The 14222-nt window shown below is 37.0% G+C and overlaps 1 protein-coding gene across 13 annotated transcripts in view; it reads right to left on the minus strand.

The window, feature by feature from the left end:
- The window catches only part of CCDC148 (coiled-coil domain containing 148), a 227982-nt gene that overhangs the window by 68228 nt on the left and 145532 nt on the right, over window positions 1–14222 (minus strand). For all 13 annotated transcript variants that reach the window (XM_046657860.1, XM_046657854.1, XM_046657865.1 and 10 more), the window contains one exon: window positions 8252–8392. In XM_046657860.1, coding sequence (XP_046513816.1) covers window positions 8252–8392 — 141 coding nt within the window. The remainder of the gene's footprint in view (window positions 1–8251; window positions 8393–14222) is intronic.

A 14222-nucleotide genomic window follows, 5' to 3' on the forward strand; every position in this document is an offset into this window, starting at 1 on the left:
TTCCATTTTGTATTTTTAGTTTTTCTCTATTAACCCTTTTGTTCTATTTATAAAGTTTGAAGCTAAAAAAACTCCTTCTGATGGACCTTGAGGGTATTATGCTGAGTGAAATAAGTCAGATCGAGAAGGACAAATACCATATGGTTTCACTTATGTATCGAATATTAGTAAACAAACAAAACAAAACAAAAACAAACATGTAGACACAGAGAAGAGATTGGTGGTTACCAGAGGGCAAGGGGGTGGGGTGAGGGCAAAAGGGGTAAAGCAGGTCAATTGTATGGTGATGGATAGAAATTTTACTTTGGTGGTGAGCATGCTGTAGTATATATAGAAGTCGACTTACAATGTTGTCCATATGAAACTCATATAACGTTACAAACCAATGTTAGCTCAATAAAATAAATAAATAAAGCATAAGTAGTGAAAAAAAAATAGACATCATTCTGTCTTATTAGTAAAAGCTTCTACTGACCTAACCAAGAATTGCATATTATCTTTGTGGCAGAGCAGATAAATTTACAACCCTTGAAAAGAACCAGAAAAGAGGCAATTTCTGCTTGAATGTGGTGACCTCTTAGAATTGCATGAAGAACTGGTTGTAATATGTTTCACATTTAAGGCACTTGGTACATATGTATTGAATAAGTGAATAAATGACCAAATGAATGATCAGCCTATTTGGACCTTTAGTGACTCCTTTGACGTTACACACACGCTTACTAGGAGCTGACACAACTATTCTATGTGTAAGGTGATGGGGAGTGAAGCGAAGCCCTCCCTGAGCCTAGATGGGTGGGTTTGATTCAGAGGTGGAAGTACTAGGAATGCCAGGTGCCTGAGCAGTTTTATCAGCCTGCTTCCTGTCAATAGAATTTGGGGGGAGGGGGCATGAACCTCCTTTCATTTCATACTCTCTCTGTCCATTTCAGTTCAAGCTGGCAGTGTTTCTGATAAAATTTCCTCAAAAACCAAGTGGGCCTTTGTGGATTTTATGGGGATTCATCCACTAGACAAAAGCCACACCCACAGGTCTTTCTGAGACACTCCCTTCTCTCTGGGTTCTGTTGAGGTGCTGAGAGAAATTGCCCTTAAACTTCCCAGAGGCCCCATAGTTTGCGAGGATCTATGAGAAACATTCCTAATCTCTTGGAAGGATCTTTAGATGACTGAATACTCTGACCTTTTGATCTTTTTGAGGCTATAAAAAAGGGTTGTATATTCACACCCTCAGCGTTTTCTCTGTGCCGTGCTGTCAGCAACAACCTCTTACCTCTAAAGTCTTTTGCCATTTGAATATGTTGAGAATTTCCCGAAGCATCAAGTCCTGGCTCCTTTTTGTTTTACAGTTCTTCCCTCAATTTACCTCTTTTCCTTTCTACTATAAGTAGCAAAAAAAAAAAAAAAAAAAAAACCCAGGTGACATCTCCAACACTTTGGAAATCTTAGTTCATCACATATGAAGTTCATTACTCAGGAATGTTTTCACCCAACTGCAGGACAGAATTTCCCTAGGCTTTCTGCCCCCACGTGACAATGGTCTTCCTTCCTCCAGTTTCCAATAATATGTTCAGGGCTTCCTTCTGAGCCCTCACCAGCCACATCTTTAACATCTGTATTTCTACTAAGAGTTTGTTCAAGGCATTCTAGCCTATTTTCTATCATGCTCCTCAAAATTCTTCCAGCTTTTCCCCACTTCCCAATTCCAAAGCCACTTCCATACTTTTAGGTATTTGTTATGGCAGCATTTTACTCCCAGATACCAAAATCGGTATTAGTATTTTTTTTTAATTGTTGTGTAACAAATTATACAAATTTAGCAGCCAACAACTCATTTGTTAGCTCAGAATCCCATAAGTCAGAAGTCCAGCACCATGTGGCTGGCTCTCTGCTCATGACATCACAAGGCTGAAATCAAGGTGTTGACAAAACTGAACTTTCATCTGGAAGCTTTAGAGAAAAATCTGCTTCCAAGCTTATTCTTGTTTTTGGCAGAAATTCAGTTCCTTACAGTTATAGGACTATGAGTTATAGGTTCCCATTTTCTTTCTGGCTGTCAGCCAGGGACTCTGAGCTCCTAGAGGCTACCCACATTCCTCGCCACGTGACCTCCTCAATCTTCAAGCCAGCAATGGTGAGTCACATCCTTTCCATGCTTCAAATCTCTGATGACCTCTCCTGTGACCAGCCAGAGAAAACTCTCTCTTTTAAAGGGTTCATGTGATTAGGTCAAGCCCACCCAGGTAATCTCCCTTTCTCGAGGTTGTCTGTGCCATATAATATAACCTAATCTACCGTGTTAACAGTCCTATTGGTTATACAGGGCATGCATTCTAGGAGGGGCAGGAAATCTCAGGGCCCATTTTAGAACTCTGCCTATCACAGATGTTATTCACTGGCCTCTTTAAGTCCCAACAATCCTGAAGAAGTAGGGGGTAATGTCTGGGAGTTTATTTTTTATCATTCTTCTGTGTCTACCTTTTTTCCCACTCTTAGCTCTTTACATCAGTATATATTAGATTAAGAAACACTGGAGAAGAGATTTCATGATAAATGCTCTCATAAGAACCCATAAGTTCCAACACTGAGAGAATGGCTTTGATCTGAATTGGGAAGGTCCTCTGAATTCCCTCCTAAGCACAGAGCTTCTCGAATCTTCTGAGAAGCACTGTTCCAGCCCTCTAGCCTGCATTCTGTTTCTGACAGCCTACCTTTTTTGTTTTAGACTCTTTCCCCTCTTCCCTAGTTATCTGTAGAATGAATATAATTCTGAGTATTTGCCAGGTTTCCTGAGGACAAGGGGAACCCCAAGTACCAAGGTTCTACTGAAGCCTGGGTCTACTGTATTTACTGGTGATGTCACTTGAGATAGATGATAGATTCCTGCCCAGAAACATTTCTGAGGTGGGCAAGGTCACATGACTGGTGGCGTTACTCTGACTTTCCTGATAATGCGCCCCACCCCTCAGTCATACAATGTGGGTGGTTTCAATGCTGGATTAGGAGTTGGCTAAAATTGGGAGAGAACTGTGACATGCTAGACCAAGGAGGGGATATGTCTCCTTTTTATGTGAGCCTTGCTTGAAATCTCTATTTTGGGAGCAAAGCTGAAACTACCCTTCCTTGAGTCCCATAGGACTCCAAGCATCATGCAGCAACAAAACCTCCTAAAATGCTGTGATGCAGAGCAATTTTTATGTTATTCAAGCCACCCAAAGAGTCACATCTCGTGGAAGGGTGGTGCTGGGACCAATATTACATATCAGGCGTTTTAAGGTTCATCTAGCACAGTAATTTTGTTTCCTACAATAGCTTCGAGGGATAATTTAAGGAAAGGCATCATCTTTTGATTTTATCATGACAATAATTTCCAAAGTGGAGAGATGCTTCTGAAACATTACCATTATCACCTAACAGCTTATGAATCAAAATTTTCCTTCGGTCTTGAGACAAAACTATGAAACTGTGAATATTATGTTCAACTAGAGTTTTAAAGCAAGGAAGAAAAAGTGATCTAGTAACTTAAAGGTAGATTTTAAAGGAACTGGGCGCCTACCAGGGTAAATTTTGGCATTGGATACAAATTAAAACATTATTCCAGCAAAAAGACAGCATTCTTCCCTAAAAGGCAAATTGCTGGGAAGAGAAATTAGGAGAAAGATGAGCTCTTGTTCAGAAATCTTAAGGTGGGGTTTTACACAGGGCATAGTTTTTCTATCTCTGTTGCTGCTCACATGAGAAGAGAAAGCCAGGCAAGGAAAACAATAAATGGGGAAACCCAGAGCACCAGCTAAGAAAACAACCAGTCTCAAGTCAGGGGAGTTGTTTATAGGGTTTTTTTTGCCAACCTGCTATTAAACATCAAAGAACTAAAATTTGTCTTCAACATATAAAGTAGTTAGAGAGAATCTATATTTGCGGTTAATAATCTAAAGGTAGCCAGAACTTTGGTCAGTACGTCTGAGTCGACATAGAAATCTCCTTTCCCACTTTAAACATGTAGAAATTTTGGACAAACTATAACAAAACAACAATAGACAACTACACACACAGAATGCCCCTGTCCTGAAAATAAAGATGGAACTCAAAGTAAGAGTAGTGAGAGGGATTCCTGGGGAAAACTGGCCCTGAGATAGGCTGGAGGAGCTGGGGGCTGGGCCTTTAATATTAGTTGTGGGACATGTGCTCACGGGAGCTAGAACCAAGCTCCTTACAAGGCAAGAAGTCAGGTAGGACTTGTCCATACACAAAATGGAAACTAGAAATCCCATGACCACTCCCCAGGAAAGTGACAAGGGGGCTAACTTTCTGCTTGGGACGAGAGGAAGAAAGGAGTCAACTGCAGAACCCAGGCGGGTGCTGTGCATGAGTGCTAAGCCATCACCCACTCCAAGCTCACGGCAGTAGGTCCTAAGCCTCAAAGTTAATACACAAACTGGTCCTGGACCTGTAAAATGCATAGGGCCCTTAGCAGAGGCAAACATTAAAGCTCTCTGTAGAGATGCTCTCGCTACCAGGTCACAGTTCCTAAAGGAACGCACAATTCACAAAAAAAAAAGAATTTAACAACTTTGATTACTTGATCATTTTAAATTTCCATGAAACTAAGACACTATAGGTAAAATTTAAAGGCAAAAGACCAATGAAGAAAACATTTGCAACCCATATATCTGACAAAAAAGACACAGTATCCAGAATTTATAAGGAACTTCTTCAAATTAATAAATAAAAAATAGACAAATGGACGAAAAGTACAAATAAGTAATTCACAGAGGAAGAAAACTGCCCAATAAACATGAGGAGATTTTTAACATCACAAGTGATCAGGGGAATCCAATTTAAAACACTGAGATATCAGATTGGCAAAAGTCAAAAAGAAAAGTTGTGATAGCTTATAATGTCGAAAGAAATCGTACAGCGTAGTAATTCCCCTCCCAGGGTCCCCGAGAGAAAGCTGTGCACACATGCCCCAGTTGACGTGTGCAAGGTGGCTGCTGCAGTACGGTTGCAACAACAAAGCTTTGGAAACTTAAACGTCAACCACTAAGAGAAGGGATAAATGGTAGCCTAGTTCTACAATGAAACGCTACATAGCTGTTAAAGGAGTGGATCAGGTCTCTGTGCATTCACGTGGGTATATCTCAAAAATGTAAAGCTGAATGAAGAATTAGATGCTGCAGAATGACACAGTATGATTGTATTCATGAAAAAAATTTAAAAGTCACAAACTACATATTCAAATATGTTAAAATCAATAGATGGTCTGGAGAGAAATAAAATTCATGACTGAGATTGCCTTTGGGGAGGTAAGAAGGGAAATGGTACTGAGTAAGTCCTCAAAAGAGAACTTCAACTTTATGTGTAAGATAAAATAAATCTGAAACAGAATGAAAAATAGTAGTAGTTTCAGTGCTGGGTGATGAGTACTAATGTGGTTATTACATCAATCTCTCTACTTTAAAAAAACATTATCTAAATGTAAGAAGTCTTTTTTTCCTTTTTTTAAAAAATTATTTTATTGAGGTCCTATTGGCTTATAACAACACCATGTAAATTTCAGGTGAACATTATTATATTTCAGTTTCTGTATAGACTGCATCGTGTTCACCACCAATAGTCTAGTTTTTATCTATCACCATACATATGTGCCCCTTTATCCCTTTTGCCCTCCCCCTCTCGTAACCATTAATCTGTTCTCCTTAAATATGTGTTTGTTTATAGTCTACATATGAGTGAAATCATACAGTATTTGTCTTTCTCTGTCTGACTTATTTCACTTAGCATAATACCTTTAAGGTCCATCCATGTTGTCACAAATGGCAGGATTTTGTAAGTATTTTTTAAAAGAAAATAGATAAAATAAAACATGCGTTGGTCCTATAAAATTGAAAGCAGTTGACCATGAATTTGGCTTAGAGCTTAATTATTCCTTCCATTACTGTTTGTTTTGTTGTGTTGTTATTGTTTTGGTGTCAGGCCAAATGTCAAGTCAAATGTTAACAGCTCATCTGCAAGCTCGTGAAAGTCTCTCTCCCATCTTTCAAAATGCTTTTCTCTCACTTTCAGAAATCTTACAGACTGCAAAGAAAACAGTCAGCAATGTCCCTCCATTCTCTCCTGTATAACCATGTCACTTCCCCAATTCAAATTTAATTTAACAATTAAGCACACTTACTCCAATTCTCAATACTTGAGTTACTAATTCGTGTATTCTTTCACTGTCTTTGTTAGCCCCCAGAAAGTGGAACTGTATCTAAATTTCTTTATATGGCACTTAAAATGACTTTACATACAAATACCTAAAAATACATTACTTTTCATGGTCATACTAATTCATAGAAAGGAAGTGCTATGGGGCCTGCCTGGTGGCGCAACATTTAAGTTCGCACATTCCGCTTCAGTGGGCCGGGGTTTGCTGGTTTGGATCTCAGGTGTGGACATGGCACCACTTGGCATGCCATGCTGTGGTAAGCGTCCCACATATAAAGTAGAGGAAGATGGGCATGAATGTTAGCTCAGGGCCAGTCTTCCTCAGCAAAAAGAGGAGGATTGGCAGCTGTTAGCTCAGGGCTAATCTTCCTCAAAAAGAAAAGAAAGAAAGAAAGAAAGTGCTACAAAGGCAGCCCAGATAGATGACAAGACTATAAGGATATCTGTTTCCAATATCGTAGCTCCATAACAGTAACTAATTAGTAAATTTCCCCATAGAGACATATAGTTCACATACATTATTTGAAACATGATTGATATTTATGAATTTCTCTCTTGATGGGGACTTGAAGAAACCACCCAACTTACTTCCTTAGAAGTTAAACTGTGAATTACGTCTTTTTAGCAGCCGACTTTGTCAAATGATTATACAACTTCTATACATGTTATTTTCCACAACATGCTGACTCTATACCAATTTGCTGATTTAAGAGCACAAAATAAGCAGGAATAATGACAACTGAGGTATAATAAAATGCAGAAAAACTGGCCTGCAGCTAAAAAGCCATAGTGTCTCTCTTCCCCCATGTTCAATTTTGGAGAAAAAACTTCTAGACAAAAGCTTCACAAACCTGGATGGTCACATAGCCCAAAGCATCAATTATGTTCACAAAAATAAAAATGTATTCATCAAGAACTATGAATTAATCATTCTTAGCACTTTAAGCAGCTTTCCAAAAGAAAACTTTACCTTCTTTTTTCTTTTTTTTTTTTTTATGTTGAAGAAGATGCACCCTGAGCTAACATCTGTTGCCAATCTTTTTCTATTTTGTATGTGGGTTGCCACCACAGCATGGCTGACAAGTGGTATAGGTCCGCGCCTGCGATTGGAACCCATGAACCCAGGCTGCTGAAGAGGAGCACATCGTACTTAACCACTCTACCGTAGGGCCAGCCCCTAAAAGAAAACATTTTTATATCATGCAGATCAAGTCAATACAGGTGTATAAGTTAATGGAAGTTCCTACCATTATGCTATGGAGTTAATCATAAATTGCCTTTTTGTGAATTATTTCCACAGAAGTCAGCAATTCCATTAAAAAGGCTAATAAATCTCATAAGATCTTTAAGAAAAATATTTTTATTGCAAACTCTATAATTTTTGTTGTGTGAACAAACAAAAATGTCTAAATAAATATCCCATATATATATTTTTAAAATCCCCCCTCAAATAAGTTTTATCTTCTACAGGTTATCAGCAATCATTTTAAAGCTGTTAATAAGTGTTTTGATTAAAATTTTGAAGATTGGGAAACAAATGTTTGCTCAAAAGTAGAATGATGAATTTGTGTCAGCAAATGAAAAATCAAACAATCTAACAAACAGTAAATCAAGAAGTAAACTTTTAAAGGGCCTTTTGGTGTTTCATGAATTGCACTGACCTCAGTGCAACATATTTTACCAACAAGCACATCTTTTGACAGTCATCTGCTGCATTGCAGTCAACCAAAATGCTATCCCACTACCCTCTGGTCTTGGCCATGTCCCTACTTAGCACAAGACTTTACAACAGTCACAAACCCTGTCTTTTCTTTACCTACAGTATATCTTCTAATCACCAGTGCCTGTGTTTGTGCAGGTCAACAAAGTGGGCTCTCTGCCATATCCACAAATCTTTGAAGCTCAAATGAACTGAAGCAAGACTCCTCTAGAACCTTATGAATCCAAGAACTGCCTATGAGAATTCCATGCCAAACACCGAAACCAATCAAAGGCAATTAAACATTCTTTCACACATTCACAGCAAGAGTAGAGTTTATACTTGTTTTTTCTTCTCCTCTCTTTGCAACAATTCCTTCTTCTTCCACAGTTTCTCCTTCTCCTCTTCCTTTTCTCTTCTTCTGGCAGAAATTTCCATTTCCAGTCTTGCTACCTCTTCCTGGTGAGTTCGCCATTGAAGAACCTGAAATAAATAGAAATTCATTCTGATAACTACACACACTCAAGTGATTCCACAGATCACAATGAGACTAGGTTCTGTATTAAGCTGATAAAGTTTTTCCAAATAAACATCAAAATTCTGTGTGCACATGAATGTGTGATGTGTGTGTGCAAGATGTGTTTGTGTGTTAGTGTGAAAAGGAGAAAGTAACTTTCAAATCATCTTATTCAGAGATTCTTCACTCAGATTCATGGAGAGAAATCCTAAAGAGTCTATGAATTGACTAAAGGATCTGTGAATTCTTATAAGTACCACGTTAAAATATCTGTGTTTTTGCACAGGTGCAACTTTCTGGAACAATAGTTCCAGTTTCCAGTCAACAGTTTTCAAGAATTCTCAAATGGTCCTAAGATCTTAAGTTTAAGAACCACCAATATATTTCATCCTCATTTTTTAAGTAAAGAAAATGAGTCTGAATGAAGATGGAAAAAAAATTTTTAAGACATTTAAAAGAACTTCCTGGGTACTGATAAGTATTATTGGTAGAAGTATAATTGGTACAGTACGTCTAGGGACATTCAGCAATATGCATCACAATATCATATATGCATAGCCTTTGACATACAACGCCACTTTCAGGAAGTTGTTCAAAGACAATCAACTGGACAAGTGTGCAGAAATGTATCCATAGGAATATTCATTCCAGTGTTGCTTGACAGAAAAATTGGAAAGAGTCTAAATGTCTGGCAATAGGAGATGGCTTAAATTAATTATGGTATCTTCATACCAGACTGCCATTAAAAAAAGATGCTATATATCTATATTCATTGACACAGAAAATGTCTACAACATACTATTAGATGCTAAAAAGCAGGTTCAAAACCACACTTATAGTATAGTATAACACATTGTACTATAGTATTTATTGATCTCATTAATATAAAATATCATCTATGTATCTACACATAGAAAGACATTTGGAAGGAGGTTTACCAAAATAATAACATTGGTTATCTCTGAATAGAATTATTTCACGAAATTTTAAAAATTTATTCTTTAAGCCTTTCTGTGCCAAGTAATATTTCTGTAATAAACATGCATGATCTTTGTAAGCAGGAAGCCAACGAAACTAACAAAATAAAAAAAACACATTTTCATGTTCCAAGTACACATGTAGCCAAAGAAGGAGAGAGGAAGAAGTTGGAAAGGTGTAAAAATTCTTTTTAAAAAAGGAAGAACTTAGCATTCCCAATTTACTACCTCATGTCTTTCATATTTGATGTAAGCATGACTCATTATAAAAATATATAAAATGAAAATCAAATAAATAAAATGTCCTAAAATATGATGAATTAAAGTGATTAAATAGTTAAGTTCTTTTTGCACTTTTATTATTCAAATTCTGTTTTCTAAAAATATATTTGCCCTATTTATCAAAATAATCAAGGAAATTCAGACTCTTGGTTTTCAAACACACTTAGGTTTCCTCATCTGCTGCTTGTCTTGGCCATCATGTTTACCTTCTTCTTTGGAATCTCAGTCCTAGGATAAGATCGTCTATGCCTTCTGTCCTGACCTCCTGCTTCCAAACCATTCCTTCCTGTAACCAATCTTCCATCTGTAACACGCTATATCAAAACCAAGTGTCCTGCCAACTGTTGCCAGTGACCTCCCTCCTGAATACCCAAAGGATAGTTCTCAGGCCTCCTTTCCTTAACCTCATGGTGGTACTTAACTCTGTTGACTATCTCTTCATGTTTAAAACTCTTTCCTTCCTAGGCCATAACATTGTTCTCCCCTGCTTCTCCACCAATGGATACCACTCTCGTCTTTTCTTCTTCCTGTTTCCTGTGTCCACCCTCCACCCCCAACTCTAGTGCTATCCTTTCTCTTTGGCCTCAGCCTCTCTATGTTCATTATTTGATGTGCTCATCCTTTCCTGTGAGTTAACCTCTCACTTCTGTGTGTTTGACTCTAAAATGTACAATATCAGTGCTTCTTTTTGTCTGCAATTGCATCCTAACAAATGCTTAAAGCCTTTGCTATTTGTATGTGCACCCAAAATACATTTCCAAAATTAAATTCAACATCTCTAACTTTGCCACACCAAGCCCTGTGCACCTACCTCTTCTTTCAGACATCCTGGTTTATCCTGTGTAACCACAAGTATCTCTGTAGTTTGTATTTTTGTTTTGTTTTGTTTTGGGTATTTTCAGTAAGGAAAATTGGCCCTGAGCTAACATGTGTAGCCAACCTTTCTCTTTTTGCTTCAGGAAGATTGTCGCTGAGCTAACATCTGTGCCAATCTTACTCTATTTTGTATGTGGGACACCACCACAGCATGGCTTGATGAGCAGTGTGTAGGTCCGTGCCTGGGATCCGAAACCATGAACCCCGGACTGCCAAAGCAGAGCATGTTAAATTAACCTCTATGCCACCAGGCCGGCCCCTGGTTTGTATTTTTTTACTACTATGTACACCTATCAACATGACTAATTCTTTACATTTTACATCTGACTTGGGCAATCTTATATTTCTTAAGCTCAAATGAGCTTTTACTTAGGAGAAATAAATTTCTAAACTATTAAATTTCCCTAGGCCACTTTGCTGTAATTCCCTAGTCCACCCAAAGTCTATCTGCCAAATGTACTTAGAACAATACCAGAAAATTCATGGAGTGATGTCAATTTCTCCACATAGGACCTAAACAATTTAACTTTCTCCCTCCCAGCCAATGCCCCACTTTAACCTAGCTAATGTGTAATCTCTAGGTAGGTTTTTTCCTGTGCCTTCCTCATACAGCCATTCTTGTTTTTAGATTGATGGCATGGTCCAAACTATTCCCCTACCTGTAATGTCATCAGTTTTCCTCATCTCATAAAAGGCTTCTTGGCCCATCACATGTCCCGCATCTTCCATGGAACATTCTCCAACCCATGGTCATCTCTCTTTTATTATTCACTTACCATACCATAACTGCACACTAACAATTTTGAGCTTAATGTTTCTATTTCCATTTAGAGCAAGGTCCGTGATACATATGCATTTTGTCTTCTCCTTATACTGTCTAGCAGAGTGCTAGTGCACCATAAGTGCTCAATAATTACCTTCTATTTAATTTACCAAAATAAACATTTTAAAATAAAACCTCATAAATGAAGAAAAAGTGATAGTATTAGAATATACCATTTTGCAACACCTAATGAAACAATGGGTCCTCATTCATGATAACCAATGGCTACTAAAAACTTCACATTAACAGCTGATGGGAAACTTGATAATGAATGGATCAGGCTGGCAACGATTGGACACGCTAAACAATCTTAATATCACAGAGAAACAAGCAGATATTTTGGCCTCCTGATGGAAATATATAACATTCCCATGAACCACTCTTGCCAAAAAATATAAATGAATATGATCAAATCTCTAGACCTATCTATCAGGTTACAGGAAACTCAGCGAATGGAGAAATACATTAAAGAACACTATGGGGATGCAGTCAGCAAAACTGAAATTTGAAAAACTTTAAAGAACTTAAATTATGAGAAAAAAAGAACAAAGGAGAACTATGAATTAAAAGAAATTTAAGAAACATACCAATCAAATGCTATATATGGATCATATTTGGATTCTGATTTGAATAAACTAAGTGTGAAAAGAAATTATGAAACAGAGATATTTCAACATTGATTAGTTAGTTGATGCTATTAAGAAAATATTGTTAACTTTTAGGTATGATTTAGTATTGCTATGCTTTTTTTAAAAGTCTTTTTAATTTTAGAGATATATACTGAAATACTAACAGATGAAATGATATGTCTGGAGATGTGCTCACTATTGTCCAACAGGTATGGGAGAGTAGATAAGGGTATAGATGAAACAAATTTGACTAACGAGTTGATAATTGTTGAAGTTGAGTGATGACAGACTTTTGCATATGTTTAAACTTTTCCACACTAAAAATTTTGCAAAAACTAAAATAAACCATAAAATATAATGTATGTCCAAAGAGATTTGTATAATAAAATACTGTAGTCTCAAGGTTCTCAGATAGTAGGAAGGAAGATTTGAGATGCATTGAAGAAATGAAAAGAAAAACAGCATACATTTGGCCTTTCTGAGTAATTAGACTATTTCTATAAATTTCAGTAGAAAGAAGTTGGGTTTTGGAACTACTCTTCTCGCCCTTTGATTTAAGACTAAATTATGTGAATTATCATTGAATCACCTTTGCATATGTGATGCCATATGATTTAAAGAAGCCAAAGCATAAGCAAATATCTATAACTGGAGAAGATTTCTGTTTCCAAAGGCAGGTATAGCAAGAATATAACCAGATCAATAAAACCGGGGTAATTCAGTTTATCCGCAAATTTGCCCAATTTACCCTTCCTTGTCATTTGCAAGTCCGAATGATTTTTCTTCTGTTTTCCAGAAAAGATAAGATAATGCAAGTTTTTTTAAACAGGGCACACACACCATAGAATTGTGAAACAAATACAAGTTAAGCAACCAAAATCCAATGGGTTGTTGATGTCAAGCATATATATATGAAATGCTGAGGGAAAAAACCTTTGAGCAAGTCAGTATCAGTCTTAAGAAACTAAATTACTTCCACTTAATATTGCAATCATGAGAATGGTCAGGGACTCTCAGAGGTTTGCCTGAAATCAATAACTCACAATATCATCTGTAATTATAATTGTACCCAACAAAAGTGAAGAGTCAAGGAGAGAAGGTTGTTGAAGCTAGCATTATATCCTAAGTAGCTAGAGTTGTGAGATCTTGACAATGAGAAACAGGTTTTGTAGCAATTGATATCCAGGCAGTAAGTAAATGGGCTTTTCAGAACACACAATGGAGATGGTGAAGAATCTGGTGGGAAAAGGGTGCCATTGAAAAAATCCTTATCTTATGGATCCCCACAGAGGCAGCCAAGGGATCTGAATGGCTCCCATGTGGAGAGAATGACAACCGATTATGGTATTTTCGAGATGCCCAAGAATAGGAAAGCTAGCAGGTGGGCAAAGAAAGAAATAGCAGAATAGGCTAAAGTACAGAAGACTTCGAGCGAACAGTGAGCAAAAAGGAAGAAGAGCCCAGAAAAGCATTTCAGTGGTTTTATTTTAAAGGGTTTGCTAATTACGTAGCTTTAAACAGAGCACGTGAACAGACACATGTAACAATAACAATCATGAAAGATCGTTACCATGGTGGGGTCAGGAGCGCCTTATAAGGAAAGCATTATTTAGATTATTAACTACAGCACACTTTCTCAGGTCTTTAGTTAATATTTTGTTTAATATTTCTGCCAAAGGTATAGTTTTTGAATGAAACCTTAATATAACAGAGAACAAATGAAGTTTAAAATATGTTCAACTATTGCAAATTATAAATTAATGATTTAAAATGAAAATGGTTAGTAGCGTTACATGTATTCTTTGCTCTTAATGTAAAAATACAATGGCTCAAGCGAAATTAATAAACACACATATTCTCAGAGTGAATAAAGTACTAGAAACCCAGAAAATGAAGCCCATGAAAACTTCAAAGGTAATAATGGAAATTGACATCAAGGTAACAATATTAAGACAATTTTACATCAAAGTTGAGAGTTTTGAAAAAAATTCTAAGTGGTAACACGATATAAAGGAATTGAGTATTGAACTGTAGTCAGACCACCTGCTTTTTGTCTTATCTCTGCCACTAACCAACAACATCGTTACTTTGAGTAATGGCTAACCCAGTTTTCTTGCATGTTAAAGGGGAGGACAGGATCAGGTGACTTTTATAGTTTCTTTAAGTTCTATTATTCTGATTCTATTTTCCCTATATAGAGAGATCACAA

Source organism: Equus quagga, chromosome 4 (genome assembly GCF_021613505.1).
Source record: "Equus quagga isolate Etosha38 chromosome 4, UCLA_HA_Equagga_1.0, whole genome shotgun sequence".
NCBI lineage: Eukaryota > Metazoa > Chordata > Mammalia > Perissodactyla > Equidae > Equus > Equus quagga.